General features: G+C 37.6%; 3 protein-coding genes across 4 annotated transcripts in view; 2 read left to right on the forward strand and 1 right to left on the reverse strand.

The window, feature by feature from the left end:
• The first annotated feature begins 5,586 nt into the window (after positions 1-5,586).
• Positions 5,587-12,035, forward strand: plek2 (pleckstrin 2). Its single transcript, XM_038302702.1, has 9 exons — positions 5,587-5,742; positions 5,856-6,020; positions 6,827-7,011; positions 7,104-7,195; positions 8,215-8,402; positions 8,482-8,583; positions 9,362-9,445; positions 9,682-9,760; positions 11,701-12,035. Exons 1-9 carry the CDS (start codon positions 5,689-5,691, stop codon positions 11,826-11,828), a joined length of 1,077 nt encoding a protein of 358 aa, XP_038158630.1. The 5' UTR covers positions 5,587-5,688; the 3' UTR covers positions 11,829-12,035.
• Positions 12,036-15,199: 3,164 nt separating this feature from the next.
• Positions 15,200-22,476, reverse strand: si:ch211-10a23.2 (uncharacterized protein LOC567812 homolog). Its single transcript, XM_038302700.1, is given in 5 exon segments — positions 15,200-16,276; positions 17,734-17,914; positions 21,972-22,057; positions 22,349-22,452; positions 22,455-22,476. Coding segments are annotated over 5 exon segments (537 nt in total). The 3' UTR covers positions 15,200-16,132.
• Positions 22,477-22,913: 437 nt separating this feature from the next.
• The window catches only part of zfyve26 (zinc finger, FYVE domain containing 26), a 34,831-nt gene continuing 30,947 nt past the window's right edge, over positions 22,914-26,797 (forward strand). For both annotated transcript variants that reach the window (XM_038302742.1, XM_038302744.1), the window contains exons 1-5: positions 22,914-23,002; positions 25,102-25,374; positions 25,875-25,950; positions 26,099-26,185; positions 26,288-26,419. In XM_038302742.1, coding sequence (XP_038158670.1) covers positions 25,184-25,374; positions 25,875-25,950; positions 26,099-26,185; positions 26,288-26,419 — 486 coding nt within the window. In that variant the 5' untranslated portion in view covers positions 22,914-23,002; positions 25,102-25,183. The remainder of the gene's footprint in view (positions 23,003-25,101; positions 25,375-25,874; positions 25,951-26,098; positions 26,186-26,287; positions 26,420-26,797) is intronic.

The following is a 26,797-nucleotide window of genomic DNA, read 5'->3' on the forward strand; positions in this document are numbered from 1 at the left end:
GAAGAAGTTTGAAGTGTTGTATTATTTCCTGTTAGTGACATCTACAGTGCCTTGAGAAGTAATCACACCTTCTGAACGTAACAATATTTTGTTGGTAACATTTACAATCTCCAATGGTATTTACGGAGCAACTATCTGACAAACTAACACAAAGTTGTTGTTTTTTAAATAAAATCTAGAAAGGTGTTGCTTGGTTGCAAATCTTCAAGGGTGTGTCTCTAACAGGTTTGCACATCTTGGGACCGAGGTTTTTACCTATTCTTCTTTGCAAACATCTCTACAATGAGATAAAGTATCATTGTTAATCAATTCTTGCCTTAGATCCTTAAATGAAATGACTTAACCTGTCGATCACAATTTAGATTTTAAATTTAAATGGCTTTATATCCATAGCAGGTCTAGTTTGTAAATACATGTGTGTATATATATATATATATATATATATATATATATATATATATATATATATATATATATATATATATATATATATATATATATATATATATATATATATATAAAAATATGTCCATCCATCCATCCATCCATCTTCTTCCGCTTATCCGGGGTCGGGCCGCTGGGGTAGCAGCTTCAGTAGGGAGGCCCAGACGTCTCTCTCCCCAGCCACTTGGACCAGGCAGCTCCTCCCGGGGGAATCCCAAGGCGCTCCCATGCCAGCCGAGAAACATAGTCCCACCTGTCCTGGGTCTCCCCCTGGGCCTCCTCCCGGTGAGACGTGCCTGGAACACCTCACCAGGGAGACGTCCAGAAGGCATCCAAATGAAATGCCCGAGCCACTTCAACTGGCTCCTCTCTCTAAAGGAGAGCCAAAACACACCACGGAGAAAACTCATTTCAGCCGCCTGTATCCGGGATCCGGGATCTTGTTCTTTCGGTCATGACCCAAAGCTCATGACCATAGATGAAGGTAGGAACATAGATCGACCGGTAAATCGAGAGCTTTGCATTTTGGCTCAGCTCTCTCTTCACCACAACAGACCGCACAGGGCACGCTTCACAGCAGACACCGCACAACTCCGCCTATCGATCTCCCACTCCATCTTCCCCTCATTCGTGAACAAGACCCCAAGGTACATCCTCCCCAACCCGGAGAAGGCACTCTACCCTTTTCCGGTGCAAGACCATGGTCTTGGATTTGGAGGCACTAATTCTCATCCCAGCTGCTTCACACTCGGCTGCGAACTGCTCAAGTGAGAGCTGTAGATCATGCCCTGATGAAGCCAATAGAACCACTGTTGCATCTCTGTTATTCATCTGCGAATAACAGAGATGCAATCCTAAGGCCACCAAAACAGATCCCCTCAACACCTTGGCTGCGACTAGAAATTCTGTCTATTAAAGTTATGAACAGAATTGGTGACAAAGCACAACCTTGGCGGAGTCCAACCCTCACCGGAAATGAGTCCGACTTACTGCTGGCAATGCGGACCAGGCTCATACAGAGACCTAACAGCCCTTATTTAAGGGCCCAGTACTCCATACTCCCGGAGTACCCCCCACAGGACTCCCCGAGGGACACTGTCGAATGCCTTCTCCAGATCCACAAAACACATGTAGATTGGTTGGGCAAACTCCCATGCACCCTCCAGAATCCTGCTGAGGGTATAGAGCTGATCCAATGTTCCACGGCCAGGGCAAAAACCACACTGCTCCTCCTGAATCCGAGATTCGACTATCCGACGGACCCTCCTTTCCAGAACCCCGGAATAGACCTTACCAGGGAAGCTTAAGAGTGTGATTCCTCTGTAGATGGAACACACCCTCTGGTCCCCTTTTTTAAATAGGGGGACCACCACCCCAGTCTGCCATTCCAGGGGAACTGCCCCTGATGTCCACGCAATGTTGCAGAGCCGCGTTAACCAACACAGCCCCACAACATCCAGAGCCTTAGGAGTTTAAATAAAAAATGTAAAATATGAATAAAGGCCTGTAGCTGACAATGGTCTGTAAAACAACATGTTCATCTGCACAAAGGTAACTTGCAAGCAAGTGATCAGTTTTTTTGACAACAGTTAGAGTTAAATGTTCAAAGCTATAATGCTTCTTTGTGTTGTATGAAGATAAGTGTTGCATAAAATTGGTCTTTGCTTGTTTAGATCAGTCAACAGTGCACTAATTTTGGAAAACGCCTTTAATATGTTCTGTAATGTAAGATGTCTGACACATTCCTCATCATTCGTCCCCTGGCTGGAGGGATTTTAATGTTGATCTGTAGGTTGTTGCCTTGAAATAACTTCACTGACCTGTTGTACAACTTGGAATCTTTTTCATTTTTTGTATCTCACCAAATGTGTCGGATAACACCGTAATCTCCGTTTACCTGGGGTTACATTTTCAAATGGGGAAGAGAGATCTTGCAGCTCCTTTGATGTCAATTTTAACCACATGATATTCTGCACCCAGGCTGATTGTAGTTTATTCCTGTAGGTTTAATCTGTGGCGGTTGTAGATGGGATGTACCAGGGGAGCCAAGGTGAAACCAGTGTGTTTTTAATGGAGGCACAGAACAGAAGGATAGTATTAAACAAATAAAATAAAATAAACTAGAGCAATCATTTTGTATATTAAGTTTGCCACAAAGCCTGATTTAACAAATGCAAACTGTGACCTTATCTTAAAATGGTTGAAGCTTAAAGCTAAATGTAACTTCTAGAAAATGTTTAAAGTAAATGTGAAAGGCAATACATTAAATTGGTTTCAGTCTCTTCTGTCAGAAAATATCATTACAAGAAATTAACTTGTGTTCATAATGTGAAAGCTTACAAGTGGGCTACTTAGAATATTAAGTTCACTGTTCAGGACATATTTAGTCTCTGTATCTCCACAGTTGCTTCAGAGAACATTTGTTCCTTACAGACGTCTCATACAACTCTGTTTGGGAACGTCCCCAGTTCAATCCAATAAAGCCCTGGTCCTGTTCCGTGTAACCAGCTGTGGACGTGGACTCGTAAACACACTCCCTGAGAACAATAGGTCTGTAGACTCTGAAAACAGAGTCCTCCGGCTGTTTGCTCGTGACCAGGACAACCGGGTGCACCACGTGGGGCCCACCTGCGTCAGAAGCCTCCATATCCTGGCATGCCGCAACACCAACATCTTCATATAGAAGAATTTGTATTTGATTAATGGTTAATGTAACACTGGAGGAATACCAGACACACCTTAATATTTGAGCAGTAGGCTGTCATCTCAGAGAACCATGATTGCCTCTCAGTCAGGGCGTGCTTGGCCGTATGGAAGCAGGATTTTAGGAAGCCATCATTTCCCCCGTTTAACAGATTCCTTTGGCTTTTTGCCAGCGAGGGCCTGCAGCTTATTCCCATTTCCTTAAGTCCTACAGGCTTGTGTTCACAGTCTGCTCGCCTTGGAGACAGAAAACTTAACTGTGGTCTTCAGCAAAAGGGAGGAGGAATCTTCTTAGAAATTATTATGCTTTTCACCATGATGAGCTTTACTGGACAAGCTTGTTAGCTCTCTGGGGGAAAAAAGCAGAATGACCTGTTGGTAGAATAAAAGATGGTACAACAGTAAAAAGAAATCTTTATCTTATATATATAAAAAAATGCAATTGAGCCATAAAAGGGGTGTTTTTGATGTAAAATGCAGAGTGATAAATGATTGCTATATTCGAGTCATATTGTGTTGATAAGATACTAGTGGTCAACTATAGCAAAACAAAAACGAGCAAAAATGAGGTGATAATAAAAACTGCATGTTGAATCAAGGCTGAGTGCAGCATAACCATCGTTCTTGGGAAAAAGTATGTTTGCATTTCTGGTAGATGCATTATTTTCTCTATTATACAGAAAAAATGTCAATTCTAATCCAAAATCTAAGTGTATTTCATTTGTCAAGAACAACCACTTTTAGAGAATCACATGAAGGCCTCGTCACATACTGACTCACATGCTAGTTTTATTTTACCAAAATAGTTCCGTTTTATTAACAAGATCAGAGACTTATGGTGCTTTAACAAAAAGCCGCTGTTTATGTATTTATGCATCCACTGTCTGTAAGGTTGTTAGCCAGCTTTTATATTTTAACTACATTTTTCCTGTGTTTTTTTATTTTTCTAACTTGAGAATGTACTGTATGTTCTAAAGGGCTCAATTGGATTTAAGCATATCAGGTACAGTGGCAGGTTTTCAAAATGGTCTTCCCAGCCAAAGGTCAGCTGAAAGGCAGTCCACTACCCTGCAACTACCAGCAAAAACCCCTCCAACTTTCAGCCACTGGCCTTCTACTGGGCGTGCATATTTTTTCACTCTAACTCAACCATTTTTACTGATTTACAGGGTCTGACCAGGAAGTGATGCTTTTCTTTAGATATTAATGTCCAGAAATAAGGACAGAATATTTTAGTGCAAAGCTTGATGTTTAAGAAAGGAATTGTGGGGGACCAGCCAAGTACCAGACAAGTGGAGAAATTTTGAATGGCTACTACTGTAAGTCATATTTGTGTAACACTTCCAGATATTTTGGTCTATAGGCCCTGAGAGGCAAGATGGATCAGCATAACCAAACAATTTATTCAACTAAACTCAAAAAAACAACAACAGGACAGCAGTCTGAGTTTCCACTCTGTCCGAGTGATGTCTTTGGGCAAGACACTTTATGTCTGCTGGTGGTCAGATGGCCCTCTGATGGAGGTTGGTATTATTAAAGATCAGTAAGTTGGACCTTTTTCAGGTTAATACTGACTCAAAAATAGCTCCTAAAACTTATTAAAAGATTTTCAAGCAGAGCAAAGCCACTTCACATGCAATAAACTAGACCCAGTCATTCATAGACACTCTTTACCCAACTTGGCTGAAAAACTAGATATTGGTCCCAAACGACGATAACAGAGGGCCCACATGAAATACTGAAGTTTGAGGTTGTAACAAAGGAAATGTCCCTTGGCATTGGAGACTTTAATATCATCCCAAACTTTCCCAAAATCCAGGAAAAAACCTGATAAATCATCTCTTTATGTCAAACGCTGTGTTCTTGTTGGTTGTAACATCTGCTCTCATATGCCAAATTATTTGAAAATGCAACAACAACTGAACCTAAATGTAGAAACGATTTCATCCATCCCAATCTGAGGTTTGCAACATTTTCTGAAAAGTCATCAGAGCAGTTGAAGGGGCATACAAACAACAACTCTGTCCTCATTTTGAGGAGTTGAACATCCTTCTCTTTCCTCTGGTCCATTCATACGCTTATGATAATCTATGTCTGGAAGCAAAACATGATGCTGCATTGGTAATTATTGTCTCTGCTTGTCTCATTAACTGGATATCCTGTTGTCCCATTTGGATCCAGCTGGTTGAGAGAAGGACAGTGGTCAATTGCCAGTCTCTCCTTTTGCATCAAAATTTAATAAAACCCCTCATCAGTCTGGAGCATGTTCCCGTCTGCCTTTCATTTATATGAATTCCTTGCATACCAAAAGTAATTGAGGATGGAGTTGCTGAGTGCCAGCTGAGCATTGCAGAAGTCTTCTCCAAAAGAGATAGAGCGCCACCGTGTGTAAATGAGCTGTAATAGCTTCTATTGGCTGTACAGGTTAGGGTGTAGGGGAAAGGGTGTGTAAGGGTGTGATATGTGTGACTCATTCCCTCGCAGCTTAAAACAGCTGAACAGGCAAGAAAAGGCAAACTCTTCAAGAACTCACTGAAGAACATGGAGACAGACAAGAAGAACCCTGTTCTGAGAGAGGGGTTCCTGGTGAAGAGGGTAAGAAAGTTGCCATATTATTATTAGTATTATTATAAAAGTTTATTCTAAATGATTTACCTGAATCTGAAGTAACAAAGGTGTTTTAAAAATATTTCTTTATGTATACCTAGGGCCACATCGTTCACAACTGGAAGGCCCGCTGGTTTGTTCTGACCCCCGATAAGTTGCTGTACTACAGATATGAAGGAGGGAAACGGGATTCATGTCAGAGAGGGAAAGTCCTGCTGAAGGACTGTGTGATAACCTGTCCTTTCCTGGAGCATGAAAACCGGCCGGTGAGTTATTCAGGAATGAGAACGCCTTTACATTTTGATTATTTCAGACAGGAAAGTATTAAATAAATGAATAATTTAGTACAGCTCCAATGGGATTAACTTAAAAGGAGGTAGAAATAACAGGAAAAACAGAGTTTATGGTGTATGCTGCTGTTTCTTGTCTTTGTCTTTTAATTTCACTTTTATGTTTTGCATTCCTGGAATGGAACTTGAACCGTTAAAGAACTGATAGTGTAATATAGATAATTCTGTTAACCCAGCTCTATGATGATGCCCTTTAAGGACCTTCTTGCCCTCTGTGGTACCTTGCAGCCCTGAATGTTTTTTATTGATCAATTTATACTAAAATCGATCTGATCAAAAGAATAAGGGCAACAATCCTGTAATGTCTACTGGATAAAGTAAACGTGGACAAAAACATTTCTACTCCACGTTTAACACTGCCGTTGTGGAATAATAACAGTAAGCAGATATTTTTTTTTACCATAAAATTCCTGCGGTTTCGTCGAATGCCAGATAAAGTGGCTGAATGATTCTCTGTCTATAGCATCAAGTAACAAAAAAGATGTGTGCAACAATGCCATTCATCTGCCCTGTCAGCATAAATTTAGGATTAAGGTATATTTATATATTTAAAAAAAGTTTTATGAGAGTGAATTTTTGGCCCCACCTGCTGCACCTTTAACAATGATAACACCGATTGCTGCAGGGCTGCTGTTTTGTCCAAACCTGACCTTCACCATCTGCCAAAGCTTGAAGAACAGCTCTTAATCTGCCCTCACTATGCTTGTGGTTTCTTTCACCAGCTCGTGTTCAAACTCCAGACCAAACATGGTGTTGAACACTTTTTGGAGGCTTGTTCCAGAGAGGAGAGGGACGAGTGGGCCGCTGATATCACAGCTGCCATAGACAAGCTACAGGCGACTGATGGCGGGAAGCTAATGAAGCAGAAAGATCTGCCTGAATCTCGCTTACACAACATCAATCTGAGGTACAATTTTTTTATACATTTCATGTTGTTTGTTTGAGGTGTCTTCCACTGTCTTGTTCCCTGAAGCCCTTTTACATCAATGTCTTTTACAGTGAAGTGTTGGACTCCATGTATGACGTCCACAGTGGAATCAAGTTAAGCAATCATGTGGAGCAGGGAAGCACCTACAGCAACTGCTTCTCAGGTGATTGGTTGTTTTATTTCTGACATTTAAAGCTCTAACCTAGTCTGGGTTTATAAGTTAGGAGAAGAGAGCAGACAATTCAGTTTTTTTAAGGCTGATTCCCACAGCAATTATGGTTCATTCATTTTTTTATTCAAACTTTATTAAGGACTCTAGACATTCAATAACAAGTAGAGCGGAATGCATGTTTTCTCTACATCTGGAAGAATAATACAGGAAATTTTGAGTATAGTATCGTGGAAAAAGTTATCACTGATCAAGAAAATGGCAACAATGAAGTCAGAGGGTATTAACTAAATGCTTTAACCGCTCTTGAAAACAGATGAAAGCATGAGGATGAACTGAAGGCCTGCTTTGGAACCAAATAAAAAGATCCAGAAAGGACTGTGAAGTGCTAAACGTGACAGACCATTGCTACCAAGAAGAAAACAGCCAAACAATTTGTAATATTGACCAAAACATGCACTTTTGCATGTAGAGCATTATGAGCCTAAGCACCACAACAAAGTTTGTGTCTCAGACGTTTTTGCAGTTTTTTAGAATTGCCCTTCCTTCCTTCCTTCCTTCCTTCCTTCCTTCCTTCCTTCCTTCCTTCCTTCCTTCCTTCCTTCCTTCCTTCCTTCCTTCCTTCCTTCCTTCCTTCCTTCCTTCCTTCCTTCCTTCCTTCCTTCCTTCCTTCCTTCCTTCCACCAGGTTTCTGGGTCTCTCCCAAGTTGGGTGCCAACTGAAAAAACAGAAATGTCACAGAAAAGACAAAAATACAGCAGAGCCTTCTGTCCACAGGTGTTGTTAACAGGTGCTTGGGGTTAACACAGTGGGTCAACCAACCCTGGACTTTAAGGGCTTTGTTTGGGCTAAGTTTGGACAAGGTGAAAAGGTCACATTTTGAGCCGTTCTCTCTTTTTTTAGGCTAGCCACTGGATAGAGACAAGGACTGGCAAACCTTAAAATGCTTAAAAAAGAGAGAGGGACATCCAGCGTTTGTAAGGATCCCTTTCCAATCTGTAATGTCCTTGCAGGTTCAGCAGTGGTAGACTGGCTGGTGTTCATGCAGCTCGTGCTGACACGTGGGGAGGCTGTGACCCTGTCCTCAGCTTTGCTCGAAGAGGGCCTTCTGCGGACCGTAGGACTGAAGAGTGTAGAGGCCTTTCGCACTGCCGGCCTCAGTGAGCAGTTCATGGACGACTCCACTGCTCTCTATAGCTTTGTATGTTTCTCTGAGTTTTAGTTTTGCTAGCAATCAATTCATCTTTTCAGAGCTGGGCTTCATCTGTGCTACTTTCCAGTCTGACAGCTTAAAGAAGAGAGGAAGCGTTAAGGCAGAGAAGTCGCTGTCTGCTGTGGAGCTTAGTGGTAAAGTCATAAAAAGAGGATATCTGCTTAAACAGGTAAACATTTGTCATATTTAAAAAGTCCTGCATTCAAATGTAGTGATCATAAACCATAAATATTGGATATGACACATTTTTTACAGTTGTAGAATAGGATTAAATTGGCCTTCCTTAGTAGGCTTACAAATATGATTTTATTTTGCAATCAGTTTTTACTCAGTCACTCAAACTTTAGAATTTCAGGCTGCAAAACAATAGGAGAATAGGTAGAAGTTTATAGTAAATGCATGATAGAATCCAATATGGCTTCCATGCATGTTACTACAAATTATTTGCTGTTTTGAAAAAATATGTCAGAAGAACTAGTTTTTACAGCGAAAATAAAAGTTTTAAGTTTGGCTAATAGAATTTAGCTCAATAATTTACACACCCACTAAATGAATTACAATGATTTCAAGCAAACAACTAAATAAAACATATAAGTTTAGAATATATGTTGAATGTTAATGAAAATATGTTTAAAAACTAGTTAACAGCTGTTATTTTTCAATGTGTATTTTTACTTGACAAGCAGCCATAATTGGTACAAGTTCTAATGTAATTAATGTTGACTGTAAATAATCATATTCATACAGTTTTTTAAAACTGGGATTTGGAATTGTTGGGTTTGCTGCTATTCCAAGATATAGACATCATGCTTGTTTCCTGTTGTAAAAACATTGCTGATGGTGAATAAGATTTTCAATTCAGCTTGTAGTTAAGACACAATGCCCTTTGAATCTCAGAGGTCTTCAACAGGCTTGTGTTTGAACTTCTGGTTAATCTTTAACTGCAGGGACACAGAAGGAAGAACTGGAAGGTGCGACTGTTTGTGCTGCGTTCAGAGCCTGCTTTCCTACATTATTATGACCCCACCAAGGTGAGCGCTCACAGGAAGACAACAGAACCAGATCATGCTCAAAGTCTGAATATATGACAAGCTGATCGGAGTGGATGTAAATGAAATTAAACTATCTCTGTTTGCTTTTGTTATTTATTCATTCTCTTTAAGTTATGTGTTTGAAGCCGGTATTACTCATAGTGAGCATCATCATCCTCATCATCTTCTGCCCTTTATGTCTGACTCAGTCTCTTTCATTCTTTATCACTTGTCAGGATGACATCAGCCCTGCTGGCGGCTTCACCCTGCGAGGGTGTCTGATATCCTCTTTGGATGATAATGGAGTTCCCTCAGGTTGGTCATTTAATAAAGACTATAGTTTACCTTAACTTAGTTTAGCTGTACAGAAAACCTTGAATTAAAAAAAGGATATATAAAAAATGAAAACATAACTAAATATATTAAAAAAACAAACAAACAAATCTAAATTGTACCCATCATCTGTCCCTCCGTCCTCCGTCCGTCCCTCTTGTTCCACTTATCTGTCAGGGTCAAGGTGGGCCATCATAACAAACAAATGTTAGAAACGCATTTAACTAGACCTTACGCCCAAAAATTAAGATAAAAATTTGCACCTCTAACATAATAAATTGATGTTAAAAACAGACTGATGCTGACACAGATGGTTATTAATAATATAATTTAAAGTTTTTAGAAAAAGAAAAACTTCAGCTCTTCAGATAACTTCAGACTGTTTGGGAGGTGATTCCAAATACATCCATGAAGCTGAAGTGCAAATGAAACCTGAAGAGATTCTAATCAGCTTCACCTGGATCACCTGCGATGTGCCATGTTCAAAGTTCCCACCAATCAGCATCGGAACCGCATCCATTATGAAGTTAATCATCATCAAAGATCTCCTTCATAAGCTCATTGTCCAGCTCTTCTCCTGCATACCAGAGGAACTTCTACCCTCCTCCACCCCATTTCCTCCTTTATTATCAGGCTATTCTCAGTCTCATTCATTCTCTGGGTCGGGGGGACTACTCTACGTAATTCTTTTCCTGAACTATTCATCAGAGCTCATGTCAATTTGCAGTATCAAGTCTGCAGCCGGGTTTATAGCCCCTAAAAACTTATTTCATTCATGGCAATAGAAATCATTTTAATCGCAACTTTTCTTTAAGTGAGTCTCTCTGGGTTAAATTGGCTTTAAATGAAAAAGCTGTGAGTGCAAAGGCAGAGGATCTTTTCATGGTGGTGCAGGACGTTCCAGTTGTTTGTTCAGAAAAGAGATAACTGCATTTTCGAAAACAGTTGGAGTAATAATTTTATTAAAGATTCTTACATTTTTATATTATATTGAATTGTCCAAACTAAATATACTGTACTTACTGAGGACATAGCAGTGATGATAGTTAAGGTATTTTTTATTCTTTTTAGATATTTAAGCTACTGTACATTTTACCAAATATATACTTTGTTTTTCCTTCAAAGCTTGACTTTCTATAAAGAAAAAAAATGTTTATGATTAAACGTCCCGACGTTCATCTAGTTGCCCCATATTTCAGCTGGTAAATAACATTATCTGCCTAAGGAATGAGTGTTTTGCCCGTAAAATAAGATGATAGATGTTATGCACTTGAAATAAGATAATGGAGCTTGTTTAAATTTTCTAAACATAAATAAAAATTGTTGTTCTTACCTGTTCAAATAATGTAAATATCCTTATATTAAGCAATATTGACTTACTTATATTAACATTTTTGCAGTGCATGGGGAAAACCTGCAAATTCACACAGAAAAGCTGAGATTCAAACCCATAACTTCTTCACATGTTGCACACCCGTAAACGGCTGCTCCGCTATACAGCCCTGAATGCGTATTTGTGTTAAATAAAAATATTCCTATTCAACACAAAAACATTTATTAAATATTTGCATGTATAACCATTTTATGACATATTCTTGGGTCAAAATTACATTGTTGAGCAAAGCTACCAGTATGTTATGCTTCTTCTTTAGCAGAATGCTAATGGGAGAGAAACCTGTGTCTGATTGGAGAAAAAAAAAAGCATTAAAACAACCTACCACAATAAGGTCCAATTTAGACCTTCTGGGTGTTAATTTGAGCCTAATATTTATTTTTCTCAGGGTATATATTTTGTCATAAGGTTTTAGCTTACGGTATTTATCTTATCTATTTAGCTTATCTATTTTATTTTTGTGTGTTTTATTTTTTATATGTGAAATAACAGTGATGTACCAGTGATACAATCTGCTTTTCTTACACAGGTGTAAAAGGCAACATTCAGGGCAACTTGTTCAAAATCATCACTAAGTCAGACACTCATTACTTCATCCAGGCTCCGACTCACCAGCAGAAGATGGACTGGATAGACGCAATCAGAGAACAGTCGTAAAACTGTTCTTCTCAGAGCAGTTTCAATATTCAACACATCAGCAAGGAGGAACATCTTCATTGTTCTGTCAATGCACTTTCACTATTAGATCAGCACACACTTTAGAGGTGGTCACCTTTCTATTAGTTTGTGTTTAACATGTCATGATCTCATGATTTTGTATGAATCTTTAATCTTTTTTTTCAAATGAAGCTATTTATTCATTTCTCTTTTGCCTTTTTTTTATTTTGTATTAAAAAAATGCAATGATGTTTTGATAAAATAATTTTCATTTTCTGACTATATTTTTGCAGCTGTAGGTGTTTGTATATTTCTTTTTATGTTAAATGAATGAACAAATTATGTTATTTATTGAAAAAGCTCTGTGTTCTGTCATTCTTAATGAGTGTGTAACATTTGATTTAAAACAAATTTTTTAGTTAGTTTTTAGTAATTTTTTTTGCATCAGAAAAATAAAATAAAATAAGAAACAGAAATAGGTAGTTAAGCTAGAAAAACAAAATTATTTCTAGTAGGTATACACAACTTTAAATCAGACTATTAAGCTAGTTTGTTTCCCTCGTAAAATCATTCGATCAGCATTTTACCTGCTAAGGAGTTGCATGTTTATTTCAAAGACTGTGATTCAGCTGAGGTTAAAAATGATAATGAGTAAGGGGATTTAACTGATGGGGAAAGAGGCCTGGTTGTTGTTGTCAACAGGCTAGTCTGAGAACTGAAGTAACCTCTGATCTGCTTGGACTGTTGGTACAAAAGCAAATCTTGGGTTTATAAAGGCAAAGGAACAGAATGAAAGGATAGACTGGAGAAAGGTGGTAACAGTGATGTGGTTGAGGTGGTTTAAACAGTGTCTTTCAAAATTGACTCTGTATTGTCCAGTGGCCATCAGATCTCGGAGAAAAAGAGCACCTTTGGTAGAGAAACAAATAATTAAGGTGATTGTGATGTATAAAGGGGATCAAACCTGGTATTATGAATGTGTACCTACGGTGGCAGACATTCAAAACAACCCTTCCCAATCAAAAGCGAGCCGAATGGCGGCGTACTCCCCTGCAACTCCCAGCAAATTCCCCTCAAACTTCCAGCCACTGAAGAGACCCCCTCCATCTCCTGGGTCTGCATATATTTTTACTCTGACTCCACCCTTTCACTGAATTACAGGGTCTGACCAGGAGGCTTCTCTTTAGATCTTAATGTCCACAAATCATGACAGAATATTTTAGTACAAAGATGGATGTACTCGTACTCGTCGTCTCCCGCTTTATCCGGAACCGGGAAGATGGATGTTTAAAAATGAATTGTTGGGGACCAGCCAAGGGCCCATCAATGAAAGAATGGCTACTAATGTATAGACTTTGAAGACTATATTTAGTTATTTGACAATAAACCACTTTCTGTCTTTTTAGGGTTCTTCTCGTGTTTTAATTAGTTTAGTTTTAAGAAGTCATAACTTGTATTCTACTTACACAGTCATAAATATGTCTTTAAATTCACATTTAATCCTTTTTAGGATCTGATCTGATTTTCTGATTGAGCTCATTTGTATGGAATATGATTAAGGCCAATACAAAAAACAAAGAAACAAAATACTCAAAACACTTAATAAAACAAAAAAGGCTATTAATCTCTGACTGTAATCTCAGAATTTTTAGCATACTTTCATAATTTCAACTAATTCTGAGTTTAATCAGAAATTCTGACTTTGATCTCAGAATTTTGACAGAAATCCGAGATCAAAGACAAAAATTTAATTTAACCTTGACCTTAGGCATAAAGCTCTTTAATTCCTTCTGGGGATTGAAAACCAAACCTAAGTCATACCCATAAATTCAATTGTGTTGAATAAACTGGTTCATATCCAAACCTGTACTGTAGTTTACAGTAGAAGAAGCTCTGCTTGGTTCCTGAATTTCAATCATTGTTTTTAGATGAACAAAACTTATTTACCGTAATCAAATTCCTTTACATGTATATCTATACTTGTTTTACCGCAGTGGTTTGAGGGTTCAGGAAATAGAGGTTAAATATTTTTATATTTTATGCTGAGCAGTTCTTAAAAAGTCTGCTAGTTTGTCTTGGTGACAGTCCTTGCATTTGGTGTTTCATCTGTTGCTTCTAGCTTGAGCAAAGACTCTCTCAGCGAAGAGGAATTGCAGAAACAAGCATAGACTTGAAATGAAGCTGCAAGTATTTGTTGTTCTCGTCAAACTTACAGCTTCAGGGGCTTGGAAAAATCACAGACACAGACAGGCACTCCCACTGAGCCAGCTGAGATCTGCCCTTATCTGGGTGACTCAAACTGAGCTGGCCTTGATCCAGTCTGGCTCTGTTTCTATCAGAAGTGGCACAACACCTGAGTCATATCTTGGATTTAATACCAAGTCTTAAAAGCTGGCATTAGGGGCAGCAGAGGAAAAGATAACAAGTATGATTTTATTGCATGGGTATAATTCAGAAATTAGGAAACATCCAAGAAAACGTTGCCAGAAAAATTTTAACTGAGCAAATATGTGGATGAAAGCTGCTCAAAATAACAGCAATAAAATATATAAATGTGAAAATGTCTCCATAGAAAAATAAATCATTTACTTGAATTAAACAAAGTGATTATGCTAATAGTTTATAACTTATTCACTGATGGAAATGAATAAAAGTGGGGGGTTTATAAGGCAGTACGGAGGAGGATTAGGCCATTAACAAAAAAAGGCCACCCAGAAAACAAAAAAAGGCTATTGATTTTTTGCTTAATCTCATAATTCTGACCACTTGTGATATTCCTACTTTTTCAAAGTTATAATCCTTGGCTTTGCTGATAGAGTCCTAAGTAATTTGACTCTTAATTCTGAAATCAAAAGTCAGAATTTTCAGAATAAAGTCAGAATATGGAGATTAAAGTCAGAATTCTAAGAATGAAGTCAGAAATCTGATATTAGTTAGAACTCTGAGAATAAAGTCTGAAGTCTGAAATTAGTGAGATGTCTGAGATTAAAGTCAAAGTTATGGTAATGGAGTCAGAAGTCTGAGAATAAAGGCAGAAGCCTGAGGTTTAAGTCAGAATTCAGTTCATAAAGGGAATTCTGAGAATAAAATTGGAAGTCAGAGAATAAAGCTGGAATTCGGAGAATAAAGTCTGAATTCTGAGATTAAAGCCAGAATTATGAAATTAAAGTCAGAATTCTGAAAATTGTCAGAATTCTGACAGCAAAACATAATTTTGAGAATAAAGTCAGAATTCTGAGAATGAAGTAACTTCTGAGACCAAAATCTGAATTCTGAGAATAAAGTCAGAATTCTGAGAATGAAGTAACTTCTGAGATCAAAATCTGAATTCTGAGAATAAAGTCAGAATTACTAAATTAAAGTCAGGATTCTGAGAATAAAGTTGGATTTGAGTTTTAAGCGAGAATTCTAAGAAAAAAGTCAGAATTCAATAACCTTTTTTTGTGGCTGTTTTTTAATGGCCCTAACCCTCTTCTATAGTTCCTACATTCTGTTTAAAAACAGATCGTCTTTCAACAAGAATGGTACCAAAAAACCCACTGGCTTGATCTCTAAACCTTCATCCATTAACAACTGAAACATTTTTATGCAGCTGGATAACAAATTTGATAAATTTTGAATCTGGAATAGAAATCATGGCAGTTTCATTGCATGCATATACGGAACCAAAAGCTGTTGGGAGCATTTCAAGTTTTTTCTTCCTTTTTTTAAACACGTGGCATTTATTTTAAATGCCACTGTGTGTGAAATAATGAAACCTTTTGAAACAGAGTAATCAACATACAGTGCTGCTTCTTTGAGGACATGCGCTAATAAAGCCAATCTAAGTTATTTTCACACTATCACACCTGTTGCCGCATTTAACTGGGCACAAAATCACAAACTTTACAATGTTTTTTCACTTGATAAGAGCTTTCAAAGGTTCATTCCAGAAACGTCTTAGATAGGATTCTGAAACCCCCCCTTTTTTTTATGCAGCTATTTTTCTCATTCAAAGAGCAGACCCTAGATCTCGCTCCTAATGATTCAAAACAATTCAAAATAACATTCCTGTTTGTTTTTTTTTAAGACATGTGATTGCTGCCTCTTTCATTCAGCATCTTCAAATCCCCAGTCAGGTAATCTTAGCGAAGGCACTTTGTCTCAACGTAGGATTACGAGGCTGGTGCAACTTTGTTGGCGAAATAAAAACACCAAAACATTCCTGATGATGGCGACTCAAAAATAAGTTCTAATCTAATGGTGGTACCGTCCCCGGGTAGAGCAGGCCCTCAGTTCAGCTTCCTGTCAGTGAGAGCCTGGTGCTAGGCAACCTTGGTGAGCTGTAGGTCCCCAAAGACTCTTAAGGCGGTGAGGGAGGCGAGCTTGGAGACCCGGTGGGTGAAGCCACACAGAGGCTGGCCGTCCACCAGGATACGAAACTGCTGGTGTTCACAGACGATCTCCATCTGATGGGAAAATGATAGGAAAATGCTTCATATCCTGCTTATCCAGTAAAAGCTTTTAACCTCCACCTAAAACACTAAAATAACTTTTTTAATTGTGTGTTTTGGCTTATTAAAAAAGCATTAGACTGAAATCAGCTTAGTCAAACTTTTTATACCGTAGGTTTTAATTCATTGGTGCTAAGTAAAATTAGTCTAAAATTTTTTTATAGATTCATATGTTTTAGAAACAAGAACTGACGTAAAGAAAATTGTAAAAAGAACATCTGAAAAGTGTGCTATTCCTTTATATTAAGCTCTGACAAGTCAATATTTTGCAGAAACATCTTTGCAGTAGCTACAATTTAAGCTTCAAGTCTTTGGGGTTATGTCTCCCCCAGCCTGTCTCAGCTGAATAACATTTCTTTGTGCTTCCTCTCGGCAGAATTGCTTAAGACACCTCAGACTGGATCGAGAGAATTTGTGAACATTTTTAAATCTGGCAGCAGAATCTGATTTTCATTTTTTTCCCCCTCTGGGTTTATGTTTAGGGGCTGTTAACCTCCACTTTAATCTTAAGTCTTTTGCTGCTGTATTTAGCTTCACTCCTCTCTTTCTCCAAATTAGATACATCCTCACATTGATTACTGTGGAAAACTTTAAACTAGATCTCTTATGATTTTTGTCTTGCTATTCTGTAAAGGGCAGACAGATGAAGCTACTGATTAATAATGACTGATTCTCCCACCTGAGCTTTGTGTTGCTGCAGCTCCTCCAGGCCTGCCATGGGCCCCCTGCCTTATTCTCTTTTTTTTTTTATTTCATTTTAGCTCAACTATTTTCTTTCCAAGTCTACCAACCCAGTTTTGGTTGCTTTGCTGTTCAGTGATACTCTTATATTTTGGCAGAATGAACAGAGTTCTGTATTCTATTGTTAATCCTAATCTGCCTGCTCTATCCTATAAGCTTCATGATGCTTTTTCAACCTTCTGTAACAAGCGTCTTAGTCCTGCATTTATGTAGTAGACAAAATATATACCCTTAGTTACTTTGTGTCATTTTCATTCAGTATGAATACAATCTCTGCTAAATGGGTGACTTTCGGAGACTTAATGGATTTTTTTTTTAAGGGTATCAGAGTAAAAGGAACCGAATACAAATGCTCCATACCAAATTATTTATTATTAGTTGGTCACTCAGATAAAGTCCCAATAATATGTATTTAAAGTTTTCTTGTGTAATTAAATTTATACTTCTGTATAAATATATATATGTTTATCTATCCTAAAGGGGAAATTATGACACCTGTTGCCATGGTAGCAATATGCCCACTTGCACTTAATGAAGGTTTACATGCTGAATGTGCAAAATTAAAGCTGCCTCTAAGTCTCTCAGGACAAGAGCAATCAATAAATTGACTCTCATTCTTTCTTGTGTCATTTTAAGAAGTGATTTTAGCCGCCATGTTTTACAACAAATACCTTAAACGCTTCTCCAGGTGCAAAGGGAAAGAAGGAGAGGGTGTTTTCACATGGACCCCATTTTCCAGCCAAGCGGGCGTTACGTTGGACGGCCTTATCCATGAAGGTGACCTTTAGCTGTAGGCCCACGTCCGCTTCTGCGTCTTCCCCTTGAGGCTTGCAGGACAGAGTCACCTCAATGCTGTGTCAGCACACAGACACACACTCACATTAGGGAAGCATAAATACTGTATGGTGCAACATACACACCTAAAAAAAAAACAAAAAAACACTATAGATTCTTCAACCTTTGATTATGTTTTCCTAATAGGTTTCCAATGGAGCAATGACATCTGCTGGGCATTATTTGAAATGTAGTAATTAAGTATGTTATGGTTTAAGAAGTCATCTTCCTGAGTCTCATTGATTTTATCCCAAAATTATATATATATTTTCAGTAGAGAAAGATTTGTTGGTTGTTCTTAACAAAGAAATAGCAAAATATTTAATAATTAATGTAAATGAATTTAAATGTTTAATTATAATACTCCACATGAAGACATAACTGCTGTTTCTATTGGGTAAATATAATAATACAAAGTAACTTGTTTGACCTACAATACGATAGGATCTTGATTAACATTTGCTGAAATATTTATTAGAGAACTGAGTGCATTTATTACTGTATGTGCATTTTGCATATACATTTCAGAAAATCTGCATTTGATAAAGATACAGCAGTGTATGTAAGGTTTTCTTTAAATTAAATATTGCTTTATTTGTTTATTCTTAAATACAAAAATGTAAGTCCTGCGATGGACTGGCAACCTGACCAGGGTGTACAACGCTTCTCGCCTGTAGACAGCTGGAGATAAGCACCAACACCCCTCGCGACCCCAGCTGGGATGGGTGGACGGACCAAAATTCTGCGTAATCTAATCTGTTTGAATCTCTTGGTAAAATGAAAAAGTCAGATTTTGTGTACATAATTCGGTAATGTTAACACTATATTATACTCTGATTTATCCATATTTAACTGATTTCAATATTGTATAGGCAAGTAAATTTTCGAAATATTTAAGGAAAGTATAATTGTTACAAAAGTCTTTTGTTAACTTGGCAACATTCTCTAATAATGACGCTTCAAATGCACCCCACCACTGTTAAATATTGACGATATTAGCATTACTCAATCATGTCCTTTTGCTCATAGGATAAAGCTTGTCAAATCACCACATAGCTTTAGTAATTAAGTTGTTAAAAAATGTCAAGTTCATTCTTATAGAACCAGACAAGTAATAACTTGTCATCTTCCTATATGTAAAAAAAAAAATCTCAAGATCAATGTTCGCTTAGATATCATGGAGCAGAAGTATGGAATGAGAATGGAGATTGCTTGTACTTATCATAGATATCTAACAACAAAAAATTCTGAAATTTATTTTGCCTTTAACGTTTTAAGACTGAACTACATTTAGTATAGTATAATACAAATATTATGTTCGTTGAAGAAATACTGTATCTTTTTAGAACTGAAATTAAACTAAACTTAAACTGTTGCTAATTATAGGAACTACAAGTGTTTTTAATTTGTAATGTCATGCTCAATTGGAAATATAACATGGTCTTATGGCAAAAGCGATATATTTCTTTTAGGGGAAAGAAGATAGGTTTTGTCTCTTAATGTGAGCTATAAAAGAAAATTGGATTAATTTGTGTGTGGCTCTTTATATAAGCATGCTTAGATTTCTATCACACATTTTCACAATTTTGTTTGAATTGCGCATATATATATATAAACCCCCAAAGAGTCTGCAGCCCACCAGACAGATGTGAACAACTGAAGAATGTCCACAGTGATTAAGAGTTCATGGGATTTGCATCTCTCCCACGCACACTCACTTACCCTTATCAGGAAAATTGTTAGCATTACAAATAAATTGCCCAAAACATCTGGGTGACATCCAGCCATGCAATAAAAAAGGGGTTTCCTGCAGGGGCGTCTCTAGGTTTAAGAAACAAGGGTGGCTCAGCCCCTAGAAGATAATGCGCGCGCAATGCGCGCGCCAAATTTTTTCAGTGCACCTGCTAAGGCGTTGTCTAAGACAAGGGTGTAACTTTGTGTTGAAAGTTGGTGGGGACGGCTCATAAGGAAAGGGAGCTACCTGCGTGACGCCTTTTTTTTTTGTTGGAAAGGATAAAGCCAAAAAAATGCGAATAACATTTATCAATTTAATGCTTACAGTTGAAAACATAACTGTTACAATATTCACTTATATATTTTGTGCAAAAAATATCAAATAAATCTAAACACACAGTACAAATCAAAGAAATCAAATAAATATATCAATTTTGTAGAACATTTATTGACAGTCAATTTTGGGTCACTTTTTAAAATTAATTTACTTTTAAACCAGGACTTGGACAAGATCTTATGGGACCTTAAGCAGAATATGATTAAGCAACTCCGTCTTTCTGTCAAGAACATCCACCAGCAGGGTATCCAGGGGGGGATTTACCATTAGGCAATAATAGGCAGTTGCCTAGGGCCCCAAGTTCGGGGGCCCCATAAAACTCTGTTTCCATGTATGGTTAATACAACTAATCCTTATTTGTGCACATTAATTATGTTTTTGATAAAAATCCTTTGGCTAAAATGCCATCAGAACGCTGATAAATAGAGAGAAAAAAGGGACAAAACCTAGAACAAATAATGGATGTCTATTCTATTAACATTTCACTATCTGTAGAATGGGTCTGTTTTATGGGTTTTCTTCTCAGGGGGCCCCCTGCCTGTCTTTGCCTAGGGCCCCAAATTTCCTAAATCCGCCCCTGAGGGTATCAATACTGATTTGATAGAATCTGGGAGAGCGGACTATGTTCAACCATCCATTTTCTTTAACCTTATCCCTCAGTGGGATCAGGAGGTGATGGTGCATATCTCTAGCCACGTTCTGGGTGAGAGGTGGGATCACCCTGGACAGGTCACCAGTCTGTCGCAGTATGTTCAACCAGCTTAAAAGTAATCGGTAATCAGATTTATTATTTGCACTTTTACTAAGTGAACTTTCTAACTCCCTTAAATCTGAAATTCCAATGCCAAAATTGTTTAAATCTTTTATCTTTGGACCCCCTGCAGAGTGACGTCACACCTGCAGGATCCTATCCTTACCTTCCTGCTAGATTGCAAAAAGCAGCTTGCTCATGAGTTGTCAACATAACACGCTAAATCTTAAATGTACGTGTACATATAAAAGAAAAAGGGGCGCAGTGCTTGCTACTGAATGGCAACACTATCAAAGTCAGGAAAAAGTTTTAAGTAAAGCCGGGATTAAAATAGTAGCTACAAGAAGCTTCAAATAAAAGGTGTTCTCTATGTTCAACCTAAGCACCAACTCCGATAGACCATCAGTAGAGCAGGTGTTTAAATTAATCAATCACTGCTGCGAAAGCTTATAGCAGTGAAAGCTAATATACCACAGCCATCACTTAATAAACGCAAAATAAACAACCCTCTAAAAACGGAAAACTGTAATGGACTGAAAGTCCTGTTTTTTATGTGGGAAATTATTTGCGTGTGTTTTAGTATAATTCTGATATATTGGCGCTGTTGTCTGTTTCTATGGCAACGATACTGAATGTAGTGTAGCTTAGAGACCTGCATGGGTCGAGTTTTACCAACCCGCACCCGCCCGAACCCGTTAGAATGACTACCGAACCCGACCCGTCACCCGCGGATATCTTCAATTCAAATGTTATGGGGAGAGGTTGGAGGGGGGTGATGGGGAGAAAGCGAGAGGCAACAGATTCTTTTTTCTGAGTTTTTTGTCGGGGTTTGTGGACGGTGAGCAGCGGGGAGAACTTTTTTTATTTTCTTTCTGAGGAGCGGCATGAATGGGGTTTTAATCAGATATACAGCACCGAAAGCAAAATACGTGTACAAAATATTGTTGGGGACATGTCCACACCAGTCCTTAAGGAAGTTACGCCTATGATTGTTCAGATTAACTTGTCTTCTTTATGGCTTTTATTCGGTGCTTTACTGCATTTGTTTTGGGAAAATATGAGGAAAAAATAAATACAGAAAAAAAAAATATTTCTTTTAAAATCGCAAAATAATTATAGGGTGGCTAATGCCAAAGAAAGGGTGACTGAAGCCACCCTTAAATAGGTCTAACGACGCTTATGGTTTCCTGTATGCTTCTGCAGACCAGTCACGTCTTATATTAATTGTCATGAAATAGTTTGTATGAACAAACCTTTTGGGCTTTTTATCAACAATTCCCATGACGACCAGTTTCATTGAAGGCCGCATCCCACCTTTAATCTCTCCGATGTACTCCCCCTGGAAAAACAATAGATATAAATTGATAAGATTGTCTAGTTATTATTATGTCATTTAACAGCTGTCAGGGGGCTAAATGCAGGTTCGTAGGTAAACACCCAGCTGTGTTCATTTTCAACCACTTTCACTGTGCAGCACAGACAGGAACAATAGCTTCTTTGATCCAGATAAAAAAAAATATATAGAGTGACTCAACCGATCTGACTGTTTCAATCACTTAGATTAGTTGAATGACGCTATTAACGCTTAGAAGCCTGTTTCGCAAATTCAAGCAGAAATGATGTTACATACATTTTCTTTCTTGTCCTGGTCATCCATTCCACTCAGGGCGTGATGCGGTGTGGAAGCTGGCGGGGCGGTGATACCAACTGAGCTCCGACCGACTCTGCCTCCAGCTGGCAAATCCCGCCTGTTGCCATGGAGACTGCCTCCCCGATTGGTGGTGATGCTGGAAGGTAGAGGCTGACATGATGCGTTAGCAAGTCTTCCATTTTGCGAGTGGCAAGGATGCAAGATGGGTATTCTGTATTAAAAAGACTCAAGTTTAGGTTTAAAATGTTTTTTATAGTGTTTTTTTTTCTTTTCGCCATTATTAATATTATTAATGGTGATCAGTAAAAACAGTGCCCGAGGCAGTCATACAAAATGTGTACGACTGCCTTTAATTTGTCTTCATTAAAAGAAACAATAATAATGATATTAATAATAATAATAATACTATATTCAAAAATGTTTAATTTATAATTATAATTACAATAATAACAATGTTTAAACATATGTTTTTATATTTTTCCGATAACACTTGAATGCAACAACCTTCATCCAATCAGCGGCCGAGAATCAGCTGATGTTTGTCACATGACCTCCGTTATGCAGCTAGCGTAGCAGCTTGAGAGGAAGCTGTGCCTCGTACACAAAATACCTTGGTTTTCCTCAAAGAAATGAGTAAGTCGCTTTATTCTTGCTCTACTGGAAAACGTCTAAATGTGTTATGTGTGAGCAGAGACGCAGAACAACTCACTTTTACAGAAGAAAGGTCGCTAATCTAAGTTCAACCAGCAACATGAGGAGCTAATATTAGGTATGGCTGGGTGGGGGTCAGCTGTCAAATCAAATAACAAAAAAAAGTTCAGTCTTAATAATTTTAATTAAATACCTAAACCTTTGTTTTCTAAACAGACTGTCTCAATTTCCTGCCTTTGATGTTTTGGTTTGATTTCAATGATAAAGTATGAGGGTTTTAGTTTTTTGTATAAGTAGACCATTAGAATGATTGTTGATTTTTGTTAAATATTATAAAACGTAACATTTTTAGTCAGAGGACATGAAGGCTTCTAATAAAAAGTAAAAAAAAAAAAGTAATCTGACTGTAAAAATAAAGTACTTCTATATTAGAAGACAAATAAAAGTCAACACTAATTAAAAACGAACATTTTTAACAAATTAGAATTAAATAACTTTAGGGCCTTATAGAAGGATTCATACTATTTTTACTTTTAACATTTTGTTACTCCAACAAACTTCAGTCTATTTCATGAGGATTTTATCTTAAACAAACGTTGTTCAGTAAACAGTGTGTGGAAGACCATGCAACAGAGAATAGTTGGGAGGCTCCCAACAGGTTCACCATAGAGGTGTATTCACATTCTTTACTTAAGTAAAAGTATAAATGCATCTATTTAAAAAAAAAAAAGTAAAGTACTGATTGATATCTTTTACTTAAGTCAAAGTAAAATAGGTACAATTCTATACACCAAAATTGTTTTATTTGAATCTTTTTGTTCACTATTTTGGTAAAGAGACCATGAAAAAACTACTGACTGAAATTTCAGATAAAAGACTGAGCTAAACATCCTGCCTGATCAGCTGACTTTTAAAGCTCTGGTATCCACAGCATTAAACTTGCAAATAGCATTAACATTGAATTGGAATAATCAACATGTATGTTTAAAATCTAATAAAGGGGGAATGGATGGGGAATCTGTTTCTTCTCATAACCTGATCCATCATCTGCAATGTTTTCCAATCCCTTGTCTTCATCCATGTGTTTTTCTATTAATAAAGTGGGATGTAATTGGGTAGATTTTTTTGTGCTTTTGGCTTTCCCTGTTTTGTTGCAGTTGTTGTATCAATATTCATGAAATTAACAAGCTAGGTGTTAGAAAGTAAGGAGAAAAAAAGCTCACATATTTCTTCAAATGTAGGAAGTTAAAGTCCTCAAAAAAAAAACATAAGTAAAGTACATATACTGGAAACAACTAACAGAGTACAGATATGTATTTGATATCTCTGGAGGAGCTGCTGACATTCACAGCTCAGGTGGTTCAGAGGAGACCAAAACAGAGCCGGGTGATATGGACTTAAACTCCTACAACAATATTTTGTGATAATCAATTAATTAATTGTGATAATAATAAAAAGCAGAATAAAAACACTTTTTACTACTTCGTCAATGTCATTCTTAAGTCTCTGACTCCATGCCCCTCCTAACATAGCCCCACAATCAGGAATACTGCTCTCGAAAAAATATCTAAGTTTAAAACAGGCTTCTTCAGTTTACCTGTTGCATAAAGAATTATAATCTATTTAACTTTGAACTTTGTCTTTGAATTTGTCAACCCCTCATACGAAAAAAGGAAAGATGAAATTAAATGTCCTGACAATTCATCCAATTTCTGTTTGTTTTTAAATTGAATTTATTCCAATTCATCATTTGGACAATAAAAAAAAATCGAATAAAAATAAGATTCTTATCATGATTTATCAGGATAGTTATTAATCAATGTGATAAATGACCACCAACAATGAAACCTTTGTGGCTCATTATGTTTGCATATTCTTGTGCACTTCTGTAAACAAATTTCCTGCCTGCTTTCATACAATTAATTCAAATAGTTTCATTACTTGTTGAAATATTTCTGAATACAGATTTGAGAACCGTTTGATTTTATTCATTCAGTTTTAGTAACTATCTAATTGCACTGCTTTAATTTAGCTTAGACTGATAAAGTTGTGAAATACCTTTGTTTCTTTTTTAAACTCAGGTGTTAAAAGCTCCATAGTGCTGCTTGGTTTCTTTTCGGAGCCGTGACTGCAGAGTAGAGGCCTTTTTCAGCAGAGGCCACCATGCATCCCTTTGGCCGTGAAGCTGACGTTTCTCTTCAAGACCTCTTTGAGTATTTCAAGAGTTGCCTGCAGCACGGAGAATGGCAGCTGGCCAGCGCCTGTGTTTCACAGCTGGCCAACTCACCAGAAGGACTTTCTGGAAAAGTGCGAGAGATAATCAAAGCTATAATCTGCCATCCTTACAATTTAAAGTGAGTACTGATATTTAAACACACTACAAGATAAGACATCTTCTGTTTCCAATCAAAATGCATCAGCAGAATATTTTTTATTGTTTTTTTTTTTTTTTTGCTTAATGACATTATGAGAAAACCTACCTGTTAGTACAGGAGTGGGGGGCGTCATGCTGTGGGGTATTTCTCAGCTGAAGGGACCAGGAGACTTGTTAAAGCCAAAAATAGTCTTCCAAATTGACAATATCATGAAATTATTTCCAAAGTATCTTGAAGACAAGAGAGTCGACATTTCGATGCAGCTTTTTACTGAGTAAGAAAATCCAAAATGTTAAACTCTCCCTTTTTTAGGTAGTCTTAAATGGCCTAAAGTTTAGTTTACTCCAATTTAATGTTAGTTACTGAAGGTTATGTCTTTTATTCTATAGGTTATAAAACCATATCTGTTTCTGCTTCTATGCATGTCAGAAATACTGATATCCTTTTTTTTTGCTGAACTCTAAACAACGGTTTCGTAGATGGGCTTCTGTCGGCACTCCACACAAACTGGCTTGGTTTTGGCTGCAGGTCTTAGAGAAATGGACTCAGGATCAGGTGAATATGTGAAGCTCTTCCTGAAAAAGTACTCTGGGGAGCTTAGAAACATTTAATGGTTGCATTTTTTTGCCTTTTAAACACTAAAATGTTTGGGCTATACCTGGAAACTTGGACTGCTCCTCATCGATGTAATTTTATTCTTCAGGTTCCTTCTCACATCAAACATGAGCTGGAATTTCTACTCCTTCTTGAGGAACTGGGGTCAGAGGGCATCCCAGAGACTGTTCTCAAGGTTTGCTTATTTACTGCTGTTTGTGCAAGAAAAAAGGAAATAAAGAAATAATCAAACTATAAAAATACATACCTAATTATCTGTGCCTTGTTTTTTTGACAGGAATTGCACCAGGCTTTCTTGGCATTGCAGTCTGACCAAAGGCCGGCCCTTGCTGCTGTTGAGTCTTGCCTTCAAACCCTCCTGGAGAAGAAGAAACCAAGACTTGCTCACACTTTGGCACATTTCCTGCAGGTAGAGTCAGACCTCAGGGCTCTTGCTAGCAATAAAATGGTAGAGTAGCTAGATTAGCAGTCTGCATAGAATTTATAACACAGGATGTTTGATCATCAGTGATCTAAACCATGAAAGGAATGCAAGATTATTCTTTTTAGGACAATTGGGAATGGCAACCTAGCGGTTAGGGCATAGAGCTTGGAATCCTGAGGTTGTGAGTTTGAAACATACTCCCACAGACTGCCACTCTGACTCTCTGAGCAAGACCCTTAACCCCCGATTGCTCCCTGGGCGCCCCACGATGGCAGCCCACTGCTCCCCTAGGGGATGAGTTAGACACAGAGGCAAATTTCTCCAATGTGAGATCAGTAAATTTCAGTTATTATTTTTTATTAT

The sequence above is a fragment of the Cyprinodon tularosa genome, unplaced genomic scaffold (genome assembly GCF_016077235.1).
Source record: "Cyprinodon tularosa strain WSP-4 unplaced genomic scaffold, ASM1607723v1 ctg499, whole genome shotgun sequence".
Classification (NCBI taxonomy): domain Eukaryota; kingdom Metazoa; phylum Chordata; class Actinopteri; order Cyprinodontiformes; family Cyprinodontidae; genus Cyprinodon; species Cyprinodon tularosa.

Bases quoted from the DNA above. Each gene is read 5' to 3' on its own strand.
- plek2 (XM_038302702.1), top strand. From the start codon at position 5,689: ATGGAGACAGACAAGAAGAACCCTGTTCTGAGAGAGGGGTTCCTGGTG. The intron at 6,021-6,826 runs GTGAGTTATTCA...TTCTTTCACCAG, and splicing joins TGGAGCATGAAAACCGGCCG to CTCGTGTTCAAACTCCAGAC. The intron at 9,446-9,681 runs GTGAGCGCTCAC...ATCACTTGTCAG, and splicing joins ATTATTATGACCCCACCAAG to GATGACATCAGCCCTGCTGG.